This window comes from Diceros bicornis, chromosome 28 (assembly GCF_020826845.1).
Source record: "Diceros bicornis minor isolate mBicDic1 chromosome 28, mDicBic1.mat.cur, whole genome shotgun sequence".
Classification (NCBI taxonomy): Eukaryota; Metazoa; Chordata; class Mammalia; order Perissodactyla; family Rhinocerotidae; genus Diceros; species Diceros bicornis.
The window spans coordinates 20,086,121-20,111,477 of NC_080767.1; the positions used below are offsets into that span (position 1 = coordinate 20,086,121).

Here is a 25,357-nt window from a genome sequence, read left to right on the forward strand (position 1 = left end):
GCGGCTGCTGCCGCCGCGCCCCGTGCGCCTGCGCGGAGGCGCCGCCTGCTGACGTGGCGCTGGGCCGGGGCGGCGGAGCCCGGCGCGCCGCCGAGTGCGGGAGAGCGGTTGTGGTGGCCGAGCCGCGGCCGAGGCCGGGATGGGGGCGCCGCTCGCTTCGCGCCGGGGAGCCGGGGCTGCGGGCCGGCGCTGGTTGGTGCTGCCGCCCGTGCTGCTGGCGCTGCTGCTGGCGCGGCCCGCGGCGGCCCTGGTGGAGGGGCTCTACTGCGGCACGCGGGACTGCTACGAGGTGCTGGGCGTGAGCCGCGCGGCGGGCAAGGCGGAGATCGCGCGGGCCTACCGCCAGCTGGCGCGGCGCTACCACCCCGACCGCTACCGGCCCGAGCCCGGCGACGAGGGCCCCGGCCGGACGCCGCAGAGCGCCGAGGAGGCCTTCCTGCTGGTGGCGACCGCCTACGAGACCCTCAAGGTGAGGCCCGGGGGCGCGGATGGGCTGAAGGACCCGCCGGGGCAGCGCGCGACCCGGGAAGCGAGGTTCTCTGTGACCCCGGCGCCGGGTGAGGCCACCGCCGCGACCCGTAAGACGCTCCCACTTTCCCACGTAGCCTTGAGAAAGACCCCACACGGCCCATTGACAAACATGGGGACTTGCCGGGGCCGTGGGGGGACAGCCAGCCCCTTCCTTTTTGTGACAGTCTTTGTTATGCAAGGCTGTGGGCATCTGACGATCTAGTGAAAGCATTTTAATTTCTCACACTCGGAAAGCAGGGTGATTATTACTACCGAGATCTGTGATGGAACACAGGAAAGGTCTCCAATGTTGAGTGACTGTGTGATCGTGTCAAGTTGGCATGACAGAAACTTGGTTTCTGGGGATAGTATTGTGACATTTAGCTCGAGTGTAAGGATCTAGAAAAATACTAAGAACAATGAACAACCAGTCAGAAGACCGGATGTTTGACTGTTGGCTCTGACACCCCTGTATGACCTTGGATAGTGACTTAGGATGTCGGAGTAGCTGTTTCTTCATATGCGAAATTGAGACCATCCTCACGGGGTTATTATGAGGATTAAGTGAAAAGTGTGAGAAACGCCTATATAGGACCTGTCAGTAGGTGCTCAATGACTTGGGGTTCAAGACTGAGAATTTCTAGTAGACGGTACTTTGTGAATATGTGTGTAGTCACTTGTCAGAGGTTTTATTGAGCCCTGTGGGGAGATTTAACCTGATCCTGTTATCTTCTCCTACTGCAAAAATCAAACCATAAAGAAATCCCAACGTATAAATCATATTCGATGGAAGTGTTACAGCTTCAAGGAGCCCATCATGCTAATGTAACAGCAATTGTAGTTTTAAGGTTTTTCTTTCTAGCCATTTTATTTTTGAGGTAATAGAGCAATAGTCTGCTTTTGATGACTACTTTGAGTGAGTATACTATAATTTAACCGTGGATTATTTTTCCAGATTAACTTTCCAGAGCTGAAAACGCTGAGTCAAGGAGTTAAAGGCTTTTCATTCATGCTTTCCAGAGGAGTTTGGATAATATGGAGTCATAAAATGAGCGTGCCTAAATTCTCGCTAGCATTGGTGACATTGTAATTTTTATTGGCAGTTAACTGAGGAGTGGGTAGAGGGCTGGGAAGTTGCTGAGGCCAGAGGGTTTGGTGGCTTATTATTTAGGATAAAGAGTGATTGAGGAAAGACTTCAGGAAAATGGGAAAGAACTTTTCCATCCAGGGCAGCCCAGCATCTGAAGCCTCAATCTGTGTTTTTCTGCAGTGAGGAAAGATAGTCGTCCAGACAAGTGGCCAAAAGGCCTGGCTCATAAGGAAGCGCTGGGCAGAGGGAGGACTTCCAGAAGAGAGGGCAGCAGTAACACTGGCAACTGTTGCCTTCTGCTGGGTTTGGAGATGGGTAGGTTTGGCGTGAGAATGGTGAGCATGTTAGTAAAACAAGTGCCAAGAAAGAGAGACAGCAGAGAAATCCTTGCTGGAAGGAACCCCAGGACAAAATATTCTTGCCTTTTCTTAAAGAGGTAAATTCAGAGGCTGATGTGGTGGATCCATAATGGTTGCCTCTAAGGGTGTCTATCCCTAAAGTTTAGCACTGATTTGTCAGCCAATAAAAAGCTCAGTAAAATAATTTGTCCCCTCAAGAACAAGGAACTTGTGGGCAGTTAAAAATGAGTACGTCTGGAGAAAGTAACACCTTTACTCTTGATTCCGACAGGAGGTGTGTGGTAGCTACAGATGCCTCCAAACAGGAAAGGAGACTTGGAGTTGCACTGATGAGGAGGGAGTGTTCTGTGGCTGCCCCAGCCCCACTCAGTATTACTGCAAGAGGATGGAAAGTATCTGTGAGAGAACAGGGATGGCTGGGGATAGTCTGGTCCCATGAAAATCAGACCTCGCTGAGCTCTATGAAAACTCCCATTTTAAATTTATAGAGATGGACATGGATTCCACTTCCAAGTGGAACACCTCCAGAAACTTTTTTTTAAAAAAACTTCATTGCAGGTGCCCTCTCCTGGAATAAGGAAACGGACTTTCACTGGCAGTGTGTGGAATAAGTTATTAAAAACGAACAGGGTAGTCTGATTTTATTTCTGACATAATGGAAAATTGTGAGAAAGTTGCCAGAGAATATCATTTCTGGGTGATACAAAGATCTAATGACCTGGGGTCATCCAATGTGGACAGCCTCAGCTTTCCAAATTATCCCCTTGAGGCAGTGGGGATTGGATTTTGGTTGGATTATAAGCACAGGCTGGAAAGAGGGCTTGTGAGGGATGAGAGGTCCATGTGGCTTTTGCTAAGAGTAGGTCAGATAGAATAGTGGGTGAAGTTGATGAGTTCCAGTGGCTCTAGAATAAAGACCAGATGCATAAGCCTATCTAGAATTCCACATATATCTCATGGAGGCAGGAGTGTAAACCTGGGACCACATTTCATTTCTGTTTGCTGCTTTTGTTAAACGCTATGTCTTTGTTCATAAAGAATAATAGTAAACCCTGTGAGAGTAATGCTTATCTATGGAGCCAGCCAAAAAGGTGGGAGGGACTTGGAAAGACCATGTTCTCCTTCACAGTCATGTTCAGTTATTGCTGGCATATAGAGGAAAAAGTTGATTTTATACTTGCTTTGTAGAATGCACAGGTAGATTCCATCTCTGGAACAGTGTATCTAACAGAAATTGTTTCTTTCTTTTTCTTTTTCTTTTTATTTATTTTTTCCCCTAAAGCCCCAGTAGATAGTTGTATGTCATAGTTGCACATCCTTCTAGTTGCTGTATGTGGGACGGGGCCGCAGCATGGCCGGAGAAGCGGTGCGTCGGTGCGCGCCCAGGATCCGAACCCGGGCCGCCAGCAGCAGAGCGCACGCACTTAACTGCTAAGCCAGGGGGCTGGCCCTGTTTCTTTCTTGAAATCTGAAATAATTTAGTTATAAATTCATTGGAGCCAGGAGCCTTTTTTCTTCCCCCATAATTTTTCATAACCTTAATTTCTCTTATTATTGGTCTGTTCAACTCTCTTAATATTTTTAACATATGATATAAGAAGCTATATTTTATCCTCATTATAACTTTACAGTGGTGTTCCACCAAAACATCTAATAACCAAGGATCTCTGAATGTTGATAACAAATACATTATCAAGATGGGAACTACATTTGTATAAGACATAGTGGATTTATGACTCTGAGGTTGTCTTGGTCAATGCCTCTTTGAGAGAGAGATTTTTTTAGATGGTGATGGTTAAGCTATAAGTACACTACCGTGATTTAAATATAGTTGGTAAGACAAGGAGCTATTATCCCACTTGGTCATTGTCATTTTAGCAACAAAGATTGTACCTGTGCATAGAGAGACTGAGGAAAACCAGACAAAGAAGGATGGATAATAATGGAAGACAAAGGCACCCACCGGTCAGATGCTTTCACCAAGTCAGGCTTAGTTCATATTCTCAAATAACTTAAAATTCCAGATCTCACCAGGACTCGAACCATTATGATTTCACACACTGCTTTATGTTTGCTTCATAGTGTAAGTTAAGACAGTGAAATCGTATTTAGTGTATCTGACTACTGGGGAATCGGGATTCACGGACTTTGGAAGTTAAGTAAACGGACTTTCACTGGCTGTGTCAACACTGGATCTTTTTATGTGGATATAGCACTTATCACACTGCACTGTAAATACTGAGTGGCCCTTCTCCCCTCTCCACTAAACCATGCTCCTCGTTTTTTGTATATATATCCATGGCACCTAGCACAATGTCTGGCACATCACATAATGAATGTTTGTTAAAGAAAAACTCGTATCTGGAGATAGATTCAGATAGAATGGAAGTCAAAAGTGGATTTCTGGCGTTGATATTGTTATGTGAAGCCTACTTTGGCATTTTACCCCAAATTAATTGTAGTTTTAAAGAGTGGTACAGATAAAGTAGATTGGATGGGTATGAATGAAAAATTCCTGCATAAGACAAAAATTTCACTTCTGTTTTTAAGAAGAAATTATGTTCTGAGGGTTTTTAAGTGAGAACATAAATCATTTTTGAATATAGAATAGAATTGAATGAAATAGTTGAAGTAAGAAGGATGGCATAGAAATAAGCAGATGAAGGAATAGGTGGAAAGGATGCACTTAGAAAAACTATGATTGGTAGAAAATGGGAAAATAGTCAAATTTGACAGCATTTTGCAAGATCACAAGAGAAGAACACAGAAAAAGTCTTGGAAGTATCACTGGCAGGAAAGTTGTCTGATAAGTTGAGGGATGTGTCCAGAGAGCCATCTACTGCTCTAGCCTGGTCTGGGCAGGGCAGTCACAAGAACACTTTAGTTTCTTTGTTCCAGTCTGATTCATGTGGCAGGGCTTGGGCACTTAGGAAGAATTTGGCAAAAAGGGGGATTCTGAACTCCCTGCCCTGTTATGTTACCGTGTATTGTTCGTCCTCAGTATATTCTCTTACTCAAGCCTTTCTCTGAGCAGAACTGACGCCGGTGCTGGGGGAGGACACCGTAATAGTGAAAAAGGCACAGTTCTTGCCTTTAAGCTTTTAAGACAAATACTTATTGTTTCGTTATTATTTCTTTAAGTTATCTAATAAAAATGTGTAGATTATATTGCAGCACTGAGAGGACACAATTATTCCTTCTTGGGGGATTTGAGTAGAATGTACTCTTTGATCTGGATCTAGAACAGTCACCAAGGCTGACGGTGAAGGGACATTTCTGGTAGAGGGAAAACTTGATTAACAGAAACGTGGAGTCATGAGTGTGCAAGGCTTGTTCCAGGAATGAGATGTCATTTGCTGAAGTATTATAGTAGGGAGTATTTTTCTCCACAAAGATCACTTTTATTGTATTTCTGCCAGGAACTCTAACTGCACTTGTTAGTATTACTATTTTTCTTTTGCAGCATTGATCCATATGGTTCATAATAATTGGTATTCATAAAAATAGTAGAAATGATCTAAATTTCTATTATATATAGAAATATATATATATTATTATTATATATAGTTGTGATGCTGATAGACAGCCAAATTAAGTAAACTTGATGGCAGATAGTTTTCATTTCACATGCCATCTCTGGTCACGACTCCCTGGAACATTTGTAAAGGTTTGGAGGCCTTTTCTGGGTTTAGTGGGAAAGATGGCATGTTCGATAGTGATTTCTCCCATGGGCCCTGAAGAAGGGTGTGGAACCTTATGTGCCACATTTGCTATTTCTGCTATAAACCCATATGTGGTATTTATTTTTTACTGATCCCTTAATTTCAGCTGTTATTCCCTCCTTATGGCCAAGGTTGATTATACACCAGATGTGTTTAATTCTAGTGCTGTGACTAGCTGACACAATTTGTTATCAACAACCAATCAGAGCTTTTGATTAACACAAAAACTGAGTTGATATAATTCTAGCCAGAAACGAAGCACTTGACATTTTAATTTAGCTGCTGCAGATTTATCATGAGTAACTGGAACATTTTGAGACGCTCAAAGCACCAAGACCCATATTGCATTTTTCATAGACTTTAGGGTATCTACTACTTCTAGGTGAGAAGCCTGTTAGGTGCATGGTAGGGTGAATGTTTCAGGAGACTGGAACATAGTTTGGGGTCAGATGATGAACAACACTTTAAGCTGTGTTCAGAAATCTGAACTTTATGTATTGAATAGTTACCAGAGGTTTTAAAGTGGAGAAATAACACAATCTGATGTTTGTTTCAGAAGGAAAATTCTGGGGACAATATTGAGGATGGGTTGGGGAAGCCAGGAAGATATTCTTGACTGAATTTGTTTTATTTCCACTATCGTCTTCTGGAATCTCATCATTCCTCTTTGGTAACTTGAGAATCTCTCAGTTGGTTCATTTCTCATTCCTTTCCCTTAATTGTGCTTCTTTTAAAGCTACGGTCCCATTTTTCTTCTTTCTTCAGTGTTGGCTCTCTTTACGTCTTCATCTCCCTTTCATCCAAGCTATCGTAGACTGACGTGCATCAGCACACACGCTGGAACTGTTCTCCTTAAGTGAACAGGGACGCTCTAAGCGTCAGATCTGAGGGCTGCTCTTCATCTTCCTCCTGGAACTTTGTGGCATTTGATGGTGTTGACCATGTGGTTCTTTAAGCTCTTCTCCCTTGAGGTAATTCTCTCCCATTTCTCCTGTCTTTCTACCATTTCTTTTCAGTCTTCTTTTCCTCTGCCTACACCTTAAACATTGCTTTTGTTTAGAGTTCTGTCCTTTGGGTACTCTTTTCTTTTTCTTTTCTAAGCTCTTCCTGATGAAACTCAACTACATCCTTGACAACTCTAAAATCTGTGTGTTCTCTAGGTTCATAGTTTCAATTGTCTCTCATCTGTAGCATGGGTGCCCAAATTAAACATGTCTGAAATAAATCTTGTTATCTTTGTTAAAGCATAAATTTTAAAAGAAGATAAAATCATGACTCTAATACCAATACAAAATGAACATGTGTCAGAGGTTTTATGTAATTCATTAATTAATGAGGGAACCAATAAGATATTAAGACTGGTTCAAAAGAGAAAAAATGCCACACATTTATAGTCAGACAAGGAACGCTGAAATGCCTGTAAAACTGGCCAATATGACAAGGGAATAATCATTGCATTCCACTCGACACAATTTGTCTTTCTGTGAACAAGAATTATTTGCATTACTTGCAGTTTTCTGCAAGTTACTTCTGTCTCTGCGAAGTTAACATAGACTTTCCAAAGACAGACAAAGGCGCACCCCCTCCTACAGGAATGGATAATCCCTGGAGGCTCCAGGGATTGAAAAGATATCTAGTAATTTTTTTCTCCCTGTTTCAGAATCTTCCACAATTTCCCCCTGCATCTTCTCCGAACTTGCTGTCTTCTTCCTCTATTCTTTATCTTAGAGTAGCATGGTCCACACAGTAACTATAATTAGAAACTTCACTAATCATGTTTAACATGATTGATTCTTATACTCCTTTAATCACTAAGTTTTATTTATTCTACTTCTTAGTCTCTAAAATCTGTTTCTCCCTCATTCCATTCTTTACAGTACTATCCGAGTTGTCTTTGAAAAATATATACTTCTACTCAATGCTATTGTTCTCATACTTTAAAACATTTCATTTTTGAATAGCACAGACAATAACACCCTAACACTTTAGCTTGGCCTATAAGATCCTCTACCTTTCTTATCCAAACCTATCTTCCTGGCCACATTTACTGCTCCTTTCTTCCTAAATTTCCCCAGTGCTCAAGCTTCACTGAATCCTCTATATTCATTGATGCTTCTGTACCTTAACATTTGCTGTTCCCTTTGCCTGGAACACGTTTTACATCTTACTTGCTTTTCAAAATCCAGCACTCATTTCATCCCTTCTGTGAATCCCCTTACCAGTGGTCTCAGGCAGAGTTAGTCAGTCCTTTATTCCTTAGCACATCAAATTGTGCTTTTCTTCTTGCTAGATTCTTCTTCTAGGTCAGAGAGTTCTTGAGGCCAGGACCTTATTTGTCTTTTTATCCTCCTTTGTGTTCAACACAAGGCTTAATGCCCTGCATAATTATTTGCTGAATCAAAAATAACTAAGGTTTTTAAAAGCTCAGGTAACCAAGTAGATAGTGATACTGCAATATTAACTGAAACACAGAGGAGCAGATTGGGTTTTGAGCATGCTGAATTTGAGATATTATGTTACATTTAGGAAATGTTCAGGAGGTATTTGAAAACAGGAGGATGCAAGAAAAGCAGATCTGAGTGTCCCTAGTATATAGGTGATACTGCACATCACATGAGTTGTTGAGACCACATGTAGACTGAGAAGAGAAGACATAGGAGAAGACAGTTGCACTAGTGACTGGGGGACAGGAAACAAGAGAAGAAATGACACTGATAGCAGTTAATTTTCTTCCTCTTCAGTAGGAATGTAATGGCCTGGAAAAAACTTTAGGGGAACAGATACTATTTTTTTAAAGGATCATTTGTATGTGTGTATTTCTTTTAAAAATTGGATTAATATATATTTCTAAGAATGAACAAAATACATGTTTTCATATATTATTGATTCCTGGCCTTTACCATCCTAAAATGGTTTCTACTATCTGTGTAATAGAAAAATTTTAATGTAAAACTGGCTGCAATATCAAATTATTGCAATTTATGTTTATTGAGATCAAACAATTCATTATTTCTTTCAAGGGCAAGAATGTAATATATTTTTGCCTCTGGGGAGGGGGGAATGATTATTTTCATAAGAGAAGGAAGGATTCAGTGCTTTCTTTGCTTGTGGGTTTCCTCTTGTTCACTTTTGATCTAGATATTGGTGGTTATGTTCCAGTCCTCCTGCATATGCCCAAGAGGATTGGGATGGAGTGGACACCAGCAGAAGCACCATTTTTTCCTGTAGAGATTAGAAACAAGGAGCTTATTGCCCTGCTTGTCAAGGCTCAGGACAGAGAGGAGGAAGAAACAAGTATAAAGGTTTTGGTTTTGGAAAGAAGTTGGAATCTCCTGACCCTGGGACCTTAAGATCCACAAAATTGCTGAAAGAAAAAGTACTACCTTATTGAAAGGTAAGATATTAAACTGTTTTAAGGTTTAAGCTATTTTAGCCAAAGTAGCATAGTTTCATAAGCTATGAAATCAAGCAGTCATTTCTGCTAAGCCTAAGTTTTTGTGACAAAATCACCCAGCCAGCCTTCTTGGTGAAGTGGAGAGCTGTGTGGCTGGAGAGGTGTCATAGTGAGGGAGAGCCTTCACAAAATTCCACTCATTTTTATGCTTTTTGTTTTTTTGGTGAGGAAGATTGTCCCTGAGCTAACATCTGTGCCAATCTTCCTCTTTTCTAAATGGGACACTGCCATAGCATGGCTTGACGAGCAGTGTGTAAGTCCACACCCAGGATCCGAACCCGCAAACCCCAGGCCGCCAAAGCAGAGCGCGTGAACATAACCACTATGCCACTGGGCTGGCCCCTCTACTCATTTTTAAAATGACATTTACTGAATGCCAGGCACTGTGCTACGCCTTGGATATACAGAGATTAATGAGTCACCCTACCTTATCTTCTAGAATTCTCATTCAAGGAAAAGAAAAAAAACTGATGATGACAATGTGATAAGTGCTATAATAAATAGGAAATATGTGCAATAAGCGTGGTCCATCTCTGTCTGAGGCAGTAACTTTTGTGTCTTAGAGGATTAATAGGAGTTCATGAGGCTGGAAGTAAGGGATGGGCATTTGAGTTAGAGAGAACTATATCTTTAAAAACATAGGTGTGAACGAGCATCCTGTACTGGAAGAACACACCAAATTCCAGAAATTACTATCTGAATGTTTGCTGTGGGCAAAAGAGAGGAGAGGGATGAGATGTTGCTAAGTAAGATAGGCCAGTTATGGAGGCCTTGTTGCATGCCAAGGAAATTTTAACTTACCTTATTAATCACGGGGAAGCATTAGAGATAAAAACCAAAAAATTGTGGGACTACTTTAGTTCCAAGATGGGTAGGAGAAAAAATAAATATACGGTGTTAAAATAAGAATGTACCTGTAGTTCTCTAACTGGGTCGCAGTCTCTGTCTTTTCTTTTTGCTAATATTCCTGGTATCCTTGTGTTCTTACTAGGTTGATTCTAAACTTTGTAGGTTACTAAAAAGTAGGATTTTGACTTAGATCATTGAGAACTAACTCTCCAATTTGTGCCAACCTTGAATACTTTCTAAAGTGTGTTGTGCATACCTCAGCCTAAAATCACTTTCTTCATTCTGGAGAGAAAGCTATACACCAAAGAGTAAAGATTCTGGCTAATTAAATGCTATTAACAAGGAAGTGGCCAACCTTCTTGTCTCTAATCATGACCAAAATAAGGTTATAAATTTATAGTGACCTCCAGGAAAAGAAAAACCATCCTAAGAGAAGTCAGACTTGACCCTGAAACCTTTTGCAAGAATTAGGTAGTTCGAGGACTCATTAGAGGACCCTGAATAGACCCCACAGGCTCTGGTTGCAGTAGAGGGGCCAGATACAACGAATAGATTTTAGAGTTGGAGGTTGCTGGAGCATTAGTTGACCATCCTGCTAGAGGAGCTCAGGACTTGATGAAGTCACAAATCTAGGGACTGGTGAGAAGATAGTGACCCTGGGGGAAGATGTGGGTGAAATGCTTAGAGAGGGATATCTGCGTTCTAGGGACTGTGACCCTCACTAAAATAAGAGAACAAAGAAGATAGCCACTGGACGCATGACATTCACAAAGCAGATTTCAATGACACTCAGAGATCTTGCTGTGTCTTTAACCAGGAGGAGCACAGACAGTGAGACTGGGCGCAGGGCTCTGTGTACATGGTGATGCTGGAGGACTGTAGGAATCTGATCTCTGTGTGGCAGTTAGTTTCAAAACTACATGTAATCTAGTTGGAGCAAGGAGAAGAGTCCTGTTTGAAGAAATACATTTCAAAAAGCATCTACCAAGATTGGGAGGCTAAGTTAAAAGTCAAGGATTTCAGGCCCAAAGCGGAGCATTTCTATAAAATTAGCCCAGAAAGCAACAAATGGAGGGAGAATGGGAACATTCTCAAAGGATGTCTTGAAGTACTCAAAATGAGATACATCAGGAGATGTGGGCTTTAGTCTTCAGAGCTATCTGTGTGACCTGTAAAGTTTTACCCTTTCTGTTAGAAGCTCTAGAATATGATGATGGCTTAGAAGGAATAATGGATTAACAGTTGTGGCGTGTGGCCATTGCCACAAGAAAATCTTTTTTTTTACAGAAATGAACATACAAGGATTGAATTTGAAAATAATATCAGCCTCAGGTCAGTTCTCCTTATGTAACTGACAGTTCTCATAGTGGCCTTCTATCTAGTGCCATGGAATAGACTTTAAATATATGTCTAATTATACTAGATACTAGTTTATCTAGTTTCTAATTCTAATCAGAGTTAAAAATATTTTGAATGTAATGAATGTAAGAGAATTGTCACTGAGAATGCACTGACTCAAATTCAGAATTCTTAATAGAAAATATATAATGATTTTAATGAGTACAGGGGAGATTTTGTCATTAGCAAACGTCTTATTTAAATCTAAGAAACTGCATATTGGAGGACTCAGGAGGAGGCCCTGAACGGACCCCAGAGCCTCTGTCTCTGGTAGTAAAGCACTAGGTGTAGATTTTGAAATGTCTTCAGCTAAGAATCTGCAACTTTATGAATGTTGAATAATTCATCCTAGAAAGAAATGCTCTAGGTTAAAAAAGATTTTTGTTTTCATAATGGTTTCTGTTGTACTCACAGAGAGTAAAGAATTTGTTGTGGTTTTAGTCTTTAACATTTTTTGGACACAGGACAAAATAGGTTTCCTGTGCAATAAGAAGCAAATCATAACCTAGTTTAATAGCTCTTCAATCTACGTAGCTGAATAAAAGACTGGCATTTATCCCTGTTAGAAACTGATTAAAATTAGAGAAGGTTTTAAGAAATGTTTTTTCTGTGAACACAGAGAGCAGCATTGCAGAATGCTATAATTTTTTCAACATGTCTGTATGATTAAGAAAGATCTATGTTATCTTATTTATGAACTGGGCTGTGACGATGTGTTATAATAGTAAAGTACTATGTATTTTTAACATGTTTTTGTATAATGTATGTCATTTGATATTCAAAACAACCCTGTAAAATTAGTAGGGTAGGTATTTTGTCCATTTTACAAATGAAGAAGAGTAAGTCTCAGAGAGGCTAAAAATGTCTCCCAAAGTCACAAAGCTAGACTTGGACCATTCTACCGCATCGATGTTTCTTTGAGATGAGCATAATTCAGTTTTGTAGGCACAGATGGGCTTCGTCTGCTTTTTGTTTTCTTAATCATTGTTCTCAATAGAAAACTTTCTACACAAGGCTGGAGAATGATTGTGAATATATACAATGGAGATAAACGTTTTTTTCTATCAACAGTTACTGAGAGTAGGTGTCAACATGCTCTTAAGTTATAAGAACATGATGACATCCTTATTAGCACCACAACACCAGCTAAAAAGGCATGGTTAATTGTTATGGAAGTGTTTGTATTTTTCCAAGAGGACTAACAATACTCAAGAATTTGGGGAAATATTTTTATTATTATAATGATAGCTATAAGCTATCATTAAAGTCTGGAAACAAATTTATGTGTGCCTTTGAGGAGTGATGGGAAATTTTTTGATTTTGACAGTTTCAGTTCTTTTACTCAGATTAATGTTACATAATTATAAAATTCTAGATCTGACTTAACAGATTATAAACTAACGCCATTTTATGACATGTCCTGTGAAATTGGATATCTTGTTATTTTACAGGATGAAGAAACACGCAAAGACTATGACTACATGCTGGATCACCCGGAAGAGTACTACAGCCATTACTACCACTACTATAGCAGGCGCTTAGCCCCTAAAGTGGATGTTCGAGTTGTGATTTTGGTCAGCGTGTGTGCTATTTCAGTATTTCAGGTATGTATTGATGGAAACGTGTGTCTACATGGATGTGCATGGGTGCACATTGCCTAGTGCTAGTCATTAAAACTGAACTAGAAATTCCTTTTTGTAAAATTTTACTTCCAGTTGGGATTAATTTTTTTAACATTAGAAAAATATCCATTTATTCAACCAATTGATAATATTGGAATCTTTGTTGGTGGGAAATCCAAGAAATTGATGACAAATGTCATTATATAACTACAAAAACAATCCAACAACAGCTCTTTTTCTCATTGCCTCCTTTAGAGTATTTTCCACATAACAGCCAGAGTGATTGTCAACCTGATCTTATCATTTACTTTTGTACGACTTTTCAATGATTTCCCATTAAATCTGGGAAAAATCTGAACTTCTTAATACGACCTAACAAGTCTTGGCCCCTATCCACCAAATGCCAGTAGTGCTTGCCATCATTGTAACAACCAAACATGTCCCACACATTTCCACATGCCTGCAAAGGGTGCTTTTGCTGGGCTTGAAAACTACTAAAATAGATTAAAAGAGCTATAGTAACTTTTTTTATTGTTTTAAAATATCACAAAAATTTAACTTGGGTCTGAAATGAGTTTCTTCTATTATTATTCTTAACCTAGCCATATCTATCATGTACTCCTTTAGAGAAAAAGAACGTGTCAAGTGACTAGAATGAAGCAATTTGCTAGTTTGAAAGTTGCTTCTCCAGTTTAATTCCCAGAAATGAGATTAAATTTATATGATAAGGGGCTGGCCCGGTGGCGCAAGCAGCTAAGTGCACGTGCTCTGCTGCTGCAGCCCGGGGTTCGCCGGCTTGGGTCCCGGGCGCGCACTGACGCACTGCTTGTCGAGCCATGCTGTGGCGGCATCCCATATAAAGTAGAGAAGGATGGGCACGGATCTTAGCTCAGGGCCAATCTTCCTCACAAAAAAGAGGAGGATTGGCATCAGATGTTAGCTCAGGGCTGATCTTCCTCACACACACAAAAAAATTTATATGATAAAAAATTCTTATTGAAAACTAAGGTTGTATATTTTAAATGTATCAGCTTTTGTAGAAGTATTGTTCTTTCAAAGGGGAGAGCAGAGATAATTTTACTTTTCTGTTTTATATAATGTAATATGCTAGTAACTTTTGTTTTTTTTTGCTATTCCTAATAGATTGCTACTAAAATATTTCAGGGTATTATTGGTGTAACTGCTATATTCATTCAGTAAAAGAGCAAATGAAATGTGTGGAAATGTGAAAAGTAGGACTTTTTCTGACAGTTAATAAAAGCCTTTGTGGTTGCTTATATTTATGAAACAAGTTAAGGTTTTCCTGTCCAAATAAGGAAAGAGTTCAAACATATTTGAATCTTTCAGTTCAGAATATGATGAGCATCACTGTGGTATAGGTAGATGGTTTAGCAAAGAGACAGGAATACATATAGTTGCCTGAGTCTATATCCTGTGATTTTTTTTTTTTAAACAAGTTCCTCACCAGCTACTTTTGCCATTTAACTCTTCCTCCAGTGAGTAGATTGCAGTCTTACCAAAAAAAGATAGATTTCTTAATAGTGATCTTAGGGAAGAGCAAATGGTAAAGATGTGAAATCACAGGTCTGGTGTGATTCCATTGATCTGTCCTCTGATCTTGGGTATCTCCTGCCTGAATTAATGGCTTTTCGGCTCAGCCCAGGGCTTACCTGACCTATCCAGCCTTGAGATGCCATGTACACATGGGTGTTATTCAGCTGTATCTTGAACTTACAGAGTAAGTTGGTTGAGGTCCCTATTTTTATTCAGAATGGGTTTCTGGGGTGATGGTGTTCACCAAGGTGAATTTTGGTTGTAAAAATGACCCATTTTCTTTGTTAAATATTCTAGTTTTTCAGCTGGTGGAATAGCTACGACAAGGCAATCAGCTACCTAGCCACAGTGCCCAAGTACCGCATCCAAGCCATGGAAATTGCCAAGCAGCAGGGCTTGCTCAGAAAAGCCAAAGAGAGGGGCAGAAACAAAAAGTCCAAAGAGGAACTCCGTGATGAGGAGGAGAACATCATAAAGAACATTATAAAAAGTAAAATAGATATAAAGGGAGGCTATCAGAAACCCCAGATACGAGATCTTCTCCTGTTTCAGATTGTCTTAGCTCCTTTTCACCTGTGTTCGTATATAGTCTGGTATTGCTGGTGGATCTATAATTTTAACATCAAAGGCAAAGAATATGGGGAAGAAGAAAGACTATATATCATACGTAAATCTATGAAGATGTCACAGTCTCAGTTTGATAGTCTAGAAGATCATCAGAAAGAAACTTTTCTTAAACGGGAGCTCTGGATAAAGGAGAATTATGAGGTGAGTTATTACTCTCCTGTGATTTCAGTGTTGTCTTGCTTACCAAGTTAAAATTAGGTGTATGATAGGGGATCCAGAAGTGCACTCAAATTTCTGAAATCTAAGAGTTAAATAATGAATAAAGATCTTACTTTTATTGAAAGTAGGACTGTATTTGGTAGTGGGACAGTGGCTTTTTAACCTATAATTTGTCTTTTTAAAAGATGAACTTCAAATACTTTGACTGATGCTGAAAATTTTAAGAATGGTCTAATTTGTTGTGTTAAACTGCAATAGGATGATATCTATATTTGCATGGGTTTCACAACAACTTTCTGTTAATTGCACTAACTAAAATTTAGTCTTCCCCAAATTTTCTTCCAGTCATAAAAACTTAGCCACAGAGATTAAAAAAACAAAACAGAGAGGGAATAAGAGATGGAAATTTTGTTGAAATAACTTCATTTCAGAATAAACGAGCACAGAATCTTCTGCTCTATAACTAACATATGTATGAAAAGTTACTTTTATTTTGTTTTTAAATTAAATTGACTTACTGTAATGCCTCTAAACTTTGGGCATTTTAATAAATGCTATATTCTACAATTGTCAGGTAGAACAGTTACTTTGAGGTGATCAGCTGCCTAGCTCAAGTCCTATTAAAGAAACTAGTAATCTCATCCTAATGATATTTATTTTAGGTTTCGAGTAAAATTAATTGGTTAATGTATTAAATATAAGAATAAAGCACAGTGAAACCTTCAGAAATCTGAGATATATTTGTTCTTTAGTTTCATAGACATTCCCTTTTATATTTGGTGCCCTAAGTAGATTTTACTGAAAGTTTCAGTCTGAATTATATTTAAGTAACTTACTATGAATTGCCAGAATGTTCTGGCAAGTAGATATATTCAGCCTGCTTATAAATAACAAAAATGGAAAGTAACATACTATTTTGCTCCTAAATTATTTGAAAAGTTTTCTCTTTTAAGTAGGTTAAGCAGCCCAGTCCACAAAACTGTGTCTTTCGTAGAGTACCATCCTGGGCTGAATTATCATATGTTGTTATACCAGGTTATCTTAGTCATTACTTACTAAAATTTGGAAGTAAAATCATTTCTTTCTAAAATTTGATGTGGCTGTAAAACTGGTCATGAAACCTTGTCCATTTAGCTTTAACTGACATCCATTAAAAGTTACAGAAATGCAGATGGTCTTTGTTCGTGATCTGTGTGGTTTATTTAACCTTCTTCGGGACCTTTAATAAAATATTTTGAAAAACCAATAATTATCTTTGAAAATAGAAGTAGATGTAAGTTCAGTTTGGAGACACATGTCTACATAAGGTCATTTTGTTCCTTGGTTAGGATCAACAAATACTGGAAGTCATCAGTTAAATTTACAGAGTACCATCTTAAAAAAATAAAGTGTGATTCTCTAATGTTGAACATTAGTTGTAGAGAGGAAATGTGTAAACCCTTTAAACTCAGCTTATGTGTGATTTCAATGAGGAAAAGAATGTATTCTCAGGTTACAGAAATCGGTGACAAAAAATTAATAGTTCTTGTACAAGTTGTTCTTTTTTATTTAACACTGCAAGTTAAAGTGCTTAATTGCTTAGTATTTTCAGATGCATAGTCTTCAGAAGACAAACCAATACATTTACTGGAAACATTTACCTAAAGTTATATTTGAAAAATATAAATATGCCATAAAGCTAATGACAACTGTTTCCCTTTGGATTGTAAAGTCAATTACTGTTATTTATACTTATAGGTTTACAAACAAGAACAAGAAGAAGAACTAAAGAAAAAATTGGCAAATGATCCTAGATGGAAGAGATACAGAAGATGGATGAAGAATGAAGGGCCTGGGCGGTTAACATTTGTGGATGACTGAAGATTGCTGGAATGCTACTATGCCAAACCTTAATTGTGACATTTTCATAACTGAATTATTTTAGAAATGTATCAACTGCCCCTCAGCAGTAACTAAAATTCCTCAAATATTTGATTAAACAGAATAATGTAGAAATTTAAACTTTCCCTTAAAACTTTATATATAAGACATTTATGATTGTTCAATTTTTATAATCAATTTGTGGATTTTGTTAAAAGATTTGACATTAAGATTTATTAGTTGCCATTTAAGAATTTTATGTTTAGTTAAAAGATTTGACATGAAAATTTATTAGATACCACTTAAAATTTTTATGTGTTAAGTGTTTATTCTTCAAAAGTGTTTCCTTATTCTTTGTTGTATTGCTACATTTTTCTGCTTTCATGGCCACTAATATTTTCACCAAACATAAAAAATTATAACAGCATTTAATTATATTATTGTGTCTTTCTAGACACAGACTTCTTCAGCAAAATTATTTCAACTATCATGTCATCTTCATTACACTCATTCGAAGATTGAAATATGTTCAAAATATCTCTCTAGGAGAGTCTTCTGCTAGAATATCTTTATACTGTTTCCCCCCAGTCATAATGTTCTTATAAGATCTGAAACTCTCCAGGAGAGTGAATCTACCTTCATGTCCTTGTGGGATGATCTTGATTACAGTCATTATAGGACTATAACTGTATTCTCAAATGTTTTTCCAGAAGAGACCTTATAAAAAGGTCTTTTGTACCACAGTATTGCTTCCCCCCACCCTTCAATTAAAAAAAACTAATGGAGCAGAAATAGTATACCGAAAAGTTGTTCATATACCTGTATTATGAAGTGCTTGAGTGGTGAAAAATCCATTGTACATGAGTGCATTTACATGCATTTAAACCAGAAAGAAGAGGTGCATGGCTGTGTGCTGTTCTATCAAACAATGAAATATAAATGTTTATACGTGTGGAAGTGAAAGTGATTCACATATAATTTGACTGAAGCAAGTATGATACTGCACTAAAGTATTGATACACGTTCACGGTAGTGAATCAATATTCCTGTTAAGGGATTTATCCGATTGCTTCATATTAATAAAATGGTTGCAATATATCACAATTCTGTTGGTATGACATTTTAAGTCAAAGATTAACGTATTGCTTTTGTATTATATCATTTTAAAAGATTAGTGTAGATAGTAGATATTCCGAGTCTGTTTCTAGCTAAAGCAAACTAGTCCTTTCAGGAGCTCTGCCCAAATATGTGACATAGACAAAGAGGCAGGAGGAAAGAGTTCCGTCCTTGCCAAGACAGACAAGACTTGAGGTGAGTTCTTTAATCTGGGAGTAAAGGCCTCAGTTACTTCATTAGAGAACTGGGGGAGGAGTTTGACCAGATTATTACTAGGGCCCTTTTGCAGCTCCAAAATTCAGAAATGACATTATTTATATTTTTGTAAACTTTAGATGAAAGTGTTTTATGCACCCATTCCTTTTTAGGAGGGTGGAGAAATTACACAGCTCAACTATATAGGAAGCTACTTTCACACCTCAAGTGCCCAACTCTTAACCACAGATAAATGCCTTTCAAAGGTGCTATGTGTTCTCAGAATTCATTATCATATATTTAACACACAATAGTATTTGTCATCTAAGAACAGAAGTATGTGCCATATGTTATAAGGACCAAAAAGAAACGTAGGCACTTGCCCCTCTGTTAAAATTTCAAAGAAATTGCTGGTATCCTAGTATTTTTTACCTAGCGATAAGGAAAAATAAGAGGACTGGGTATGTTAGCATTCATAAAGGTTGGCTGATAAAAACAAGGTATCTTTGGTTATTATTTTGCATATCTGCTAGATTGCTGTATTTCTGACTTTCCAGAAATCTCATTTCTGGAACTGTGCCCAGCAGCCTGCTCACTTGGTAAAAGTTTAGTCGATCTTTTGGAATCGTGATCATCGCATGGGTCAAGATGAATGGACTCTCCTTAACAGAAGGACTATGATTCTTCTCTCCCCTTCCCTCAACAAGATAACTGTGCTTCAAAATCCTAGAGTGAAAGGAAGGGCTGTTAGTTGTCACAAGTGTCACTCAAGTACTCTGGGTATCTTGACTATCTCCATACTCTGCCCATCCCCCACCAAAGCAAAACCTCCAGCTTAGGAACATCTGGAGAAGAATCCTGGGTGGAGGATCTCACAACCCCACTAGTTAGAAAATTTTTCTTATGCTTCATTTTAGGGCTAGCACCATTTCCTTTTTGCTTGGCATTCAGGGGTTTATAGTACAGTGCTGTTCACTGCTGTCTATTATCGCTTCATATAATTGAGGTCCGTGCTAAAATTACTAAGTTTTAGGATTACATTCATGTCAAATATCTTCATAACAGATTCCAGTACTAACCCTTTCCTCATTGGTTTTATTTCTTTATAAATTCTTCAAGTTCTACAAATTGCTGTTTCATAACACATCTATTAGGTAGGTACCATGCCTAGAATCTTTTTTTTTTTTTTTATTGATATTTTAATGGTTTCTAACATTGTGAAATTTTGGGTTGTACATTTTTGTTTGTCCATCACCCCATATATGACTCCCTTCACCCCTTGTGCCCACCCCCCACCCCCACTTCCCGGGTAACCACAGTCCAGTTTTCTCTGTCCATGTGTTGGTTTATATTCCACATATGAGTGAGATCATACAGTGTTTGTCTTTCTCTTTCTGGCTTATTTCACTTAACATAATACGCTCCAGGCCCATTCATGTTGTTGCAAATGGGACGATTTTGTCTTTTTTTATGGCTGAGTAGTATTCCATTGTATATATATACCACATTTTCTTAATCCAATCGTCAGTCGAGGGACACTTAGGTTGCTTCCACTTCTTGGCTATGGTGAATAATGCTGCAATGAACATAGGGGTGCATAAGCCTCTTTGGATTGTTGATTTCAGGTGCGTTGGATAGATTCCCAGTAGTGGGATGGCTGGATCATAGGGCATCTCTATTTTTAATTCTTTGAGGAATCTCCATACCGTTTTCCATAGAGGCTGCACCAATTTGCATTCTCACCAGCTGTGTATGAGGGTTCCTGTTTCTCCACATCCTCTCCAACATTTGTTGTTTTTTGTCTTGGTGATTATAGCCATTCTAACGGGCGTGAGGTGGTATCTTAGTGTTGTTTTGATTTGCATTTCCCTGATGATTAGTGATGTTGAGCATCTTTTCATGTGCCTATTGGCCATCTGTATATCTTCCTTGGAGAAGTGTCTGTTCATTTCCTCTGCCCATTTTTTGATCGGGTTGTTTGTTTTTTTGTTGTTCAATTGTGTGAGTTCTTTATATATTATGGATATCAACCCCTTGTCAGATGTATGTTTTGCGAATATTCTCTCCCAGCTGGTTGGTTGTTTGTTCATCTTGATTCTGGTTTCATTTGTCTTATAAAAGCTCTTTAGTCTGATAAAGTCCCACTTGTTTATTTTTTCTTTAGTTTCCCTAGTCTGGGTAGGCATGTCATCCGAAAAGATTCCTTTAAACCCAATGTCAAATAGTGTGTTGCCTATATTTTCTTCTATGAGTTTTATAGTTTCAGGTCTCACCTTCAGGTCTTTGATCCATTTTGAGTTAATTTTTGTGAATGGCGATAGCACATGGTCCACTTTCATTCTTTTGCATGTGGATGTCCAGTTTTCCCAACACCATTTATTGAAGAGACTTTCCTTTCTCCATTGCATGTCCTTAGCACCTTTGTCGAAAATTAGCTGTCCGTATATGTGTGGTTTTATTTCTGGGCTTTCAATTCTGTTCCATTGATCTGTGTGTCTGTTTTTGTACCAGTACCATGCTGTTTTGATTACTATTGCTTTGTAGTATGTTTTGAAGTCAGGAATTGTGATGCCTCCTGCTTTGTTCTTTTTCTTTAGGATTTCTTTAGCTATTCGGGGTCTTTTGTTACCCCATATAAATTTTAGTATTCTTTTTTCTATTTCTGTGAAGAATGTCATTGGGATTCTGATTGGGATTGCATTGAATCTGTAGATTGCTTTAGGTAATATAGACATTTTAACTATGTTTATTCTTCCAATCCACGTGCATGGGATATCTTTCCATTTCTTTATGTCATCGTAGATTTCCCTCAATAATGTCTTGTAGTTCTCATTGTATAGGTCCTTCACCTCCTTGGTAAGATTTATTCCTAGGTATTTTATTCTTTTTGATGCAATTGTAAATGGTATTATCTTTTTGAGCTCTCTTTCTGTTAGTTCATTATTAGCATATAGAAATGCAACTGATTTTTGTAGATTGATTTTGTACCCTGCGACTTTGCTGTAGTTGTTGATTGTTTCTAACAGTTTTCCAACAGATTCTTTAGGGTTTTCTATATATACAATCATGTCATCTGCAAATAGTGAGAGTTTCACTTCTTCGTTACCTATTTGGATTCCTTTTATTCCTTTTTCTTGCCTAATTGCTCTGGCCAAAACCTCCAGTACTATGTTGAACAGGAGTGGTGAGAGTGGGCAGCCCTGCCTCGTTCCTGTTCTCAGAGGAATGGCTTTCAGTCTTTCCCCGTTGAGTATGATGTTAGCTGTGGGTTTGTCATATATGGCCTTTATTATGTTGAGGTACTTTCCTTCTATTCCCATTTTATTGAGAGTTTTTATCATAAATGGATGTTGTATCTTGTCAAATGCCTTCTCTGCGTCTATTGAGACGATCATGTGGTTTTTATTCTTTGTTTTGTTGATGTGATGTATCACGTTGATTGATTTGCGGATGTTGAACCATCCCTGCGTCTCTGGTATAAATCCCACTTGATCATGGTGTATGATCTTTTTAATATATTGTTGTATTCGGTTTGCCAATATTTTGTTGAGGATTTTTGCATCAATGTTCATCAGCGATATTGGCCTGTAATTTTCTTTCTTTGTATTGTCTTTGTCTGGTTTTGGTATCAGGGTGATGTTGGCCTCATAGAATGATTCAGGAAGTGTTCCATCTTCCTCTATTTTTTGGAATAGTTTGAGGAGGATGGGTATTAAATCTTCTTTGAATGTTTGGTAAAATTCACTGGAGAAGCCATCTGGTCCTGGACTTTTATTTTTTGGGAGGTTTTTGATTACTATTTCAATCTCTTTACTTGTGATTGGTCTATTCAGATTCTCCATTTCTTCTTGGTTCAATTTTGGGAGGTTGTATAAGTCTAAGAATTTATCCATTTCTTCTAGATTGTCCAATTTGTTGGCATATAATTTCTCATAGTATTCTCTTATAATCCTCTGTATTTCCATGGTATCCGTTGTAATTTCTCCTCTTTCGTTTCTAATTTTATTTACTTGAGCCTTTTCTCTTTTTTTCTTAGTTAGCCTGGCTAAGGGTTTGTCTATTTTGTTTATCTTCTCGAAGAACCAACTCTTTGTTTCATTAATCCTTTCTACTGTTTTTTTGGTCTCAATATCATTTATTTCTGCTCTGATTTTTATTATTTCTCTCCTTCTGCTGGCTTTGGGCTTTGTTTGTTCTTCTTTTTCTAGTTCTGTTAGGTGTAATTTAAGGTTGCCTATTAGGGCTTTTTCTTGTTTGTTAAGGTGGGCTTGTATCGCTATGAGTTTCCCTCTCAGGACCGCTTTTGCTGCGTCCCATATGGTTTGATATGGCATGTTATCATTTTCGTTTGTTTCCAGATAGTTTTTGATTTCTCCTTTAATTTCATCAATGATCCATTGGTTGTTCAGTAGCATGTTGTTTAATCTCCACATTTTTGTCACTTTCCCAGTTTTTTTTTCCTGGTTCATTTCCAGTTTCATAGCCTTATGGTCTGAAAAGATGCTTGTTATGATTTCAATCTTCTTAAATTTATTGAGGCTTGCTTTGTTTCCCAACATATGGTCTATCCTAGAGAATGTTCCATGCCATGCCTAGAATCTTAAACACTACAATTGGTATATAGGATTTTAAAATGTTACATAAAAAATAGTTGAGTTTAGAGAATTAACAAGTATTTTAGTACTATTGAATTTATGTTTAGAAAATCATAGTTCATTTCTTTTGAGATTTTTTTTGGACTGAAAGGGCAGTAAACTTTTATCACCCAAACCTTGGAGACATTTTGCTTGAGTGGAAGCCATTGCTAAGCTAACATTCAGCTGGTGTTATGAACCAGTGTGCTGGCCCCAAACTGAAAGGTCTGTGGAAATTAAAGAGAAGTGGCTTTTATTACACATTAGTATAAACAGATCTAGCTACTTTAAGACATTAAATCAGACAAGGGCTCTGTTATAATTGTGCATTTGAGGCAGATAAATGTTGGTATTGATACAAACTACATGTGTATGGATGAAGTATAATTAATTTTATTTGCAAAATGTGATACTCTTCACATTTAAATATTGGCTAAGGCTAAATCTAGAAGCTAATAACTAAATAAAATTTGCTAATAAAATTATTTAACATTTCTGGTTGCCTCAACTGTGAAATGAGGAGATCTTTTTAGATAATTAGGATTTAAAATTTTATAAGCCTGCAAATACACATAGGTTTAGGGTCTGAAGCAGATTAGATTGCCTGCAATTGAGAAATGTTATGGGTATTTAATTTAAAAGCCTACATAATTAGTTGTAAACTTTAATCAGCTTCTTAGTACTTAAAGGATTCAGAGTATCCTTGACAATTGTGCTTGGAATGGATCACAAGGTCTTAGGACAGTGACCTATGGGGTTTCTTACAGTCTCCTCCTCCCTAGTTTCATTAGGGGATGGAGAAACTTCCTCCCATTCAACCCTTCTCTCCTTTTATAACCCCAAGAAGAATGAGCAGGACACAGTGGAATGGCTCAGGCTTTGTAGCCAGATAGACCAAGGCTTGGTTTCTGGCTCTGCAACTGACTAGTAGCTTGACTTTGGGCAGATTAACCTCTGAGCCTTGTTTTCTCTCTCTCTCTCTTTTTTTTTTTTGCTGAGGAAGATTCACCCTGAGGTAACATTAGTGCCAATCCTCCTCTACTTTGTATGTGGGTTGCCACCACACAGCATGGCTGACAAGTGGTGTAGGTCCACACCCGGGATCTGAACCCACAAACCTGGGCCGCCAAAGCGGAGCCCACCAAATTTAACCACTACACCAAGGGGCTGGCCCCTCATTTTTAATAGTAGAGATACTAACTACTTCACAGGATTAGTATGAGAATTAAACAAGATAGGAGTCAAGTGCTGGCATATATGAAGTGCTCAATAAATGAGTTTCCTTGCCTTCATAGGAAATAGGAGTCATTCTCATTCATTAAAATCCATGGTAATAGGAGAGAGTTTACTGATGACTCCAAATCCATTGTTTCTTTTTTCTTTTAATAGGCACTTGAATTCCTTACCTTGTGCAAGACTGAAAAAAGTGATGCTCCTTAGGGTTGGAATTGTGTTTTAAAAGCAGCTGCCTGCCCCTGGTTGTCTTTGGGGTATAAGGTGAAGCAACGGAGATGACAACTCAGGAAAGAATGAACTTTCAGAGACAATTGAATAATCAGCTAATTGCTAGTTTAAGGCCTGCGTTTTACTGAGAGACCCTTTCAATGAGTTCACGAGGCGTCTTGGAAATGGCTGCTCAAAAGGACAGCAGGGAGCCTCAAGTTCCATTACCTCCCAAAGTCTCAAAAATGCCTGTGAAAATCTCTCCAGAGAAGCTGAATCTACAAACCTGCTGGTGAATCTTTAGCTCCTGATTCATTTTCTAAGTTCTAAAAATAATGCAATGGGTATAAGGAAGTGAAGTAATTTTTTTATGGTACATTATACTGTGTCACATTAAATATAGTTGTTAATGTGTTTTCCTGTTTCTTTTTAATCATTTTAGAAAACCAAAGGTATATATTACTGTCATTTTGATATAACATTGGCAGAAAGAAACACTTTCTCGTTATATCATTATTTTTATGGAGAAGAGTAATTTAAGCCCCTTTTCTGGAAAAATAACCCACTGTTAGTAAAAAGACGACAAAATACATGTCAGAGGAGTGAAGAATTATAGATCGTAATAGGGAAACAAATGAAACGTTTGTCTTCACAAGGACACTGACATTTCTAACAAGTACCGAGATTCTTAGAAACAGTGGAAATTTATCAGTTTTTATTTTAACCAACAAAAAAATGTGTAACAAATTCTTTAAAATAATATAC

The 25,357-nt window shown here is 38.1% G+C and overlaps 1 protein-coding gene across 1 annotated transcript; it reads left to right on the plus strand.

The window, feature by feature from the left end:
- The first annotated feature begins 95 nt into the window (after positions 1-95).
- DNAJC25 (DnaJ heat shock protein family (Hsp40) member C25) lies at positions 96-18,302 on the plus strand. Its single transcript, XM_058523769.1, has 4 exons — positions 96-469; positions 12,834-12,986; positions 14,856-15,326; positions 17,082-18,302. Exons 1-4 carry the CDS (start codon positions 140-142, stop codon positions 17,202-17,204), a joined length of 1,077 nt encoding a protein of 358 aa, XP_058379752.1. The 5' UTR covers positions 96-139; the 3' UTR covers positions 17,205-18,302.
- The last annotated feature ends 7,055 nt before the right edge of the window (positions 18,303-25,357 follow it).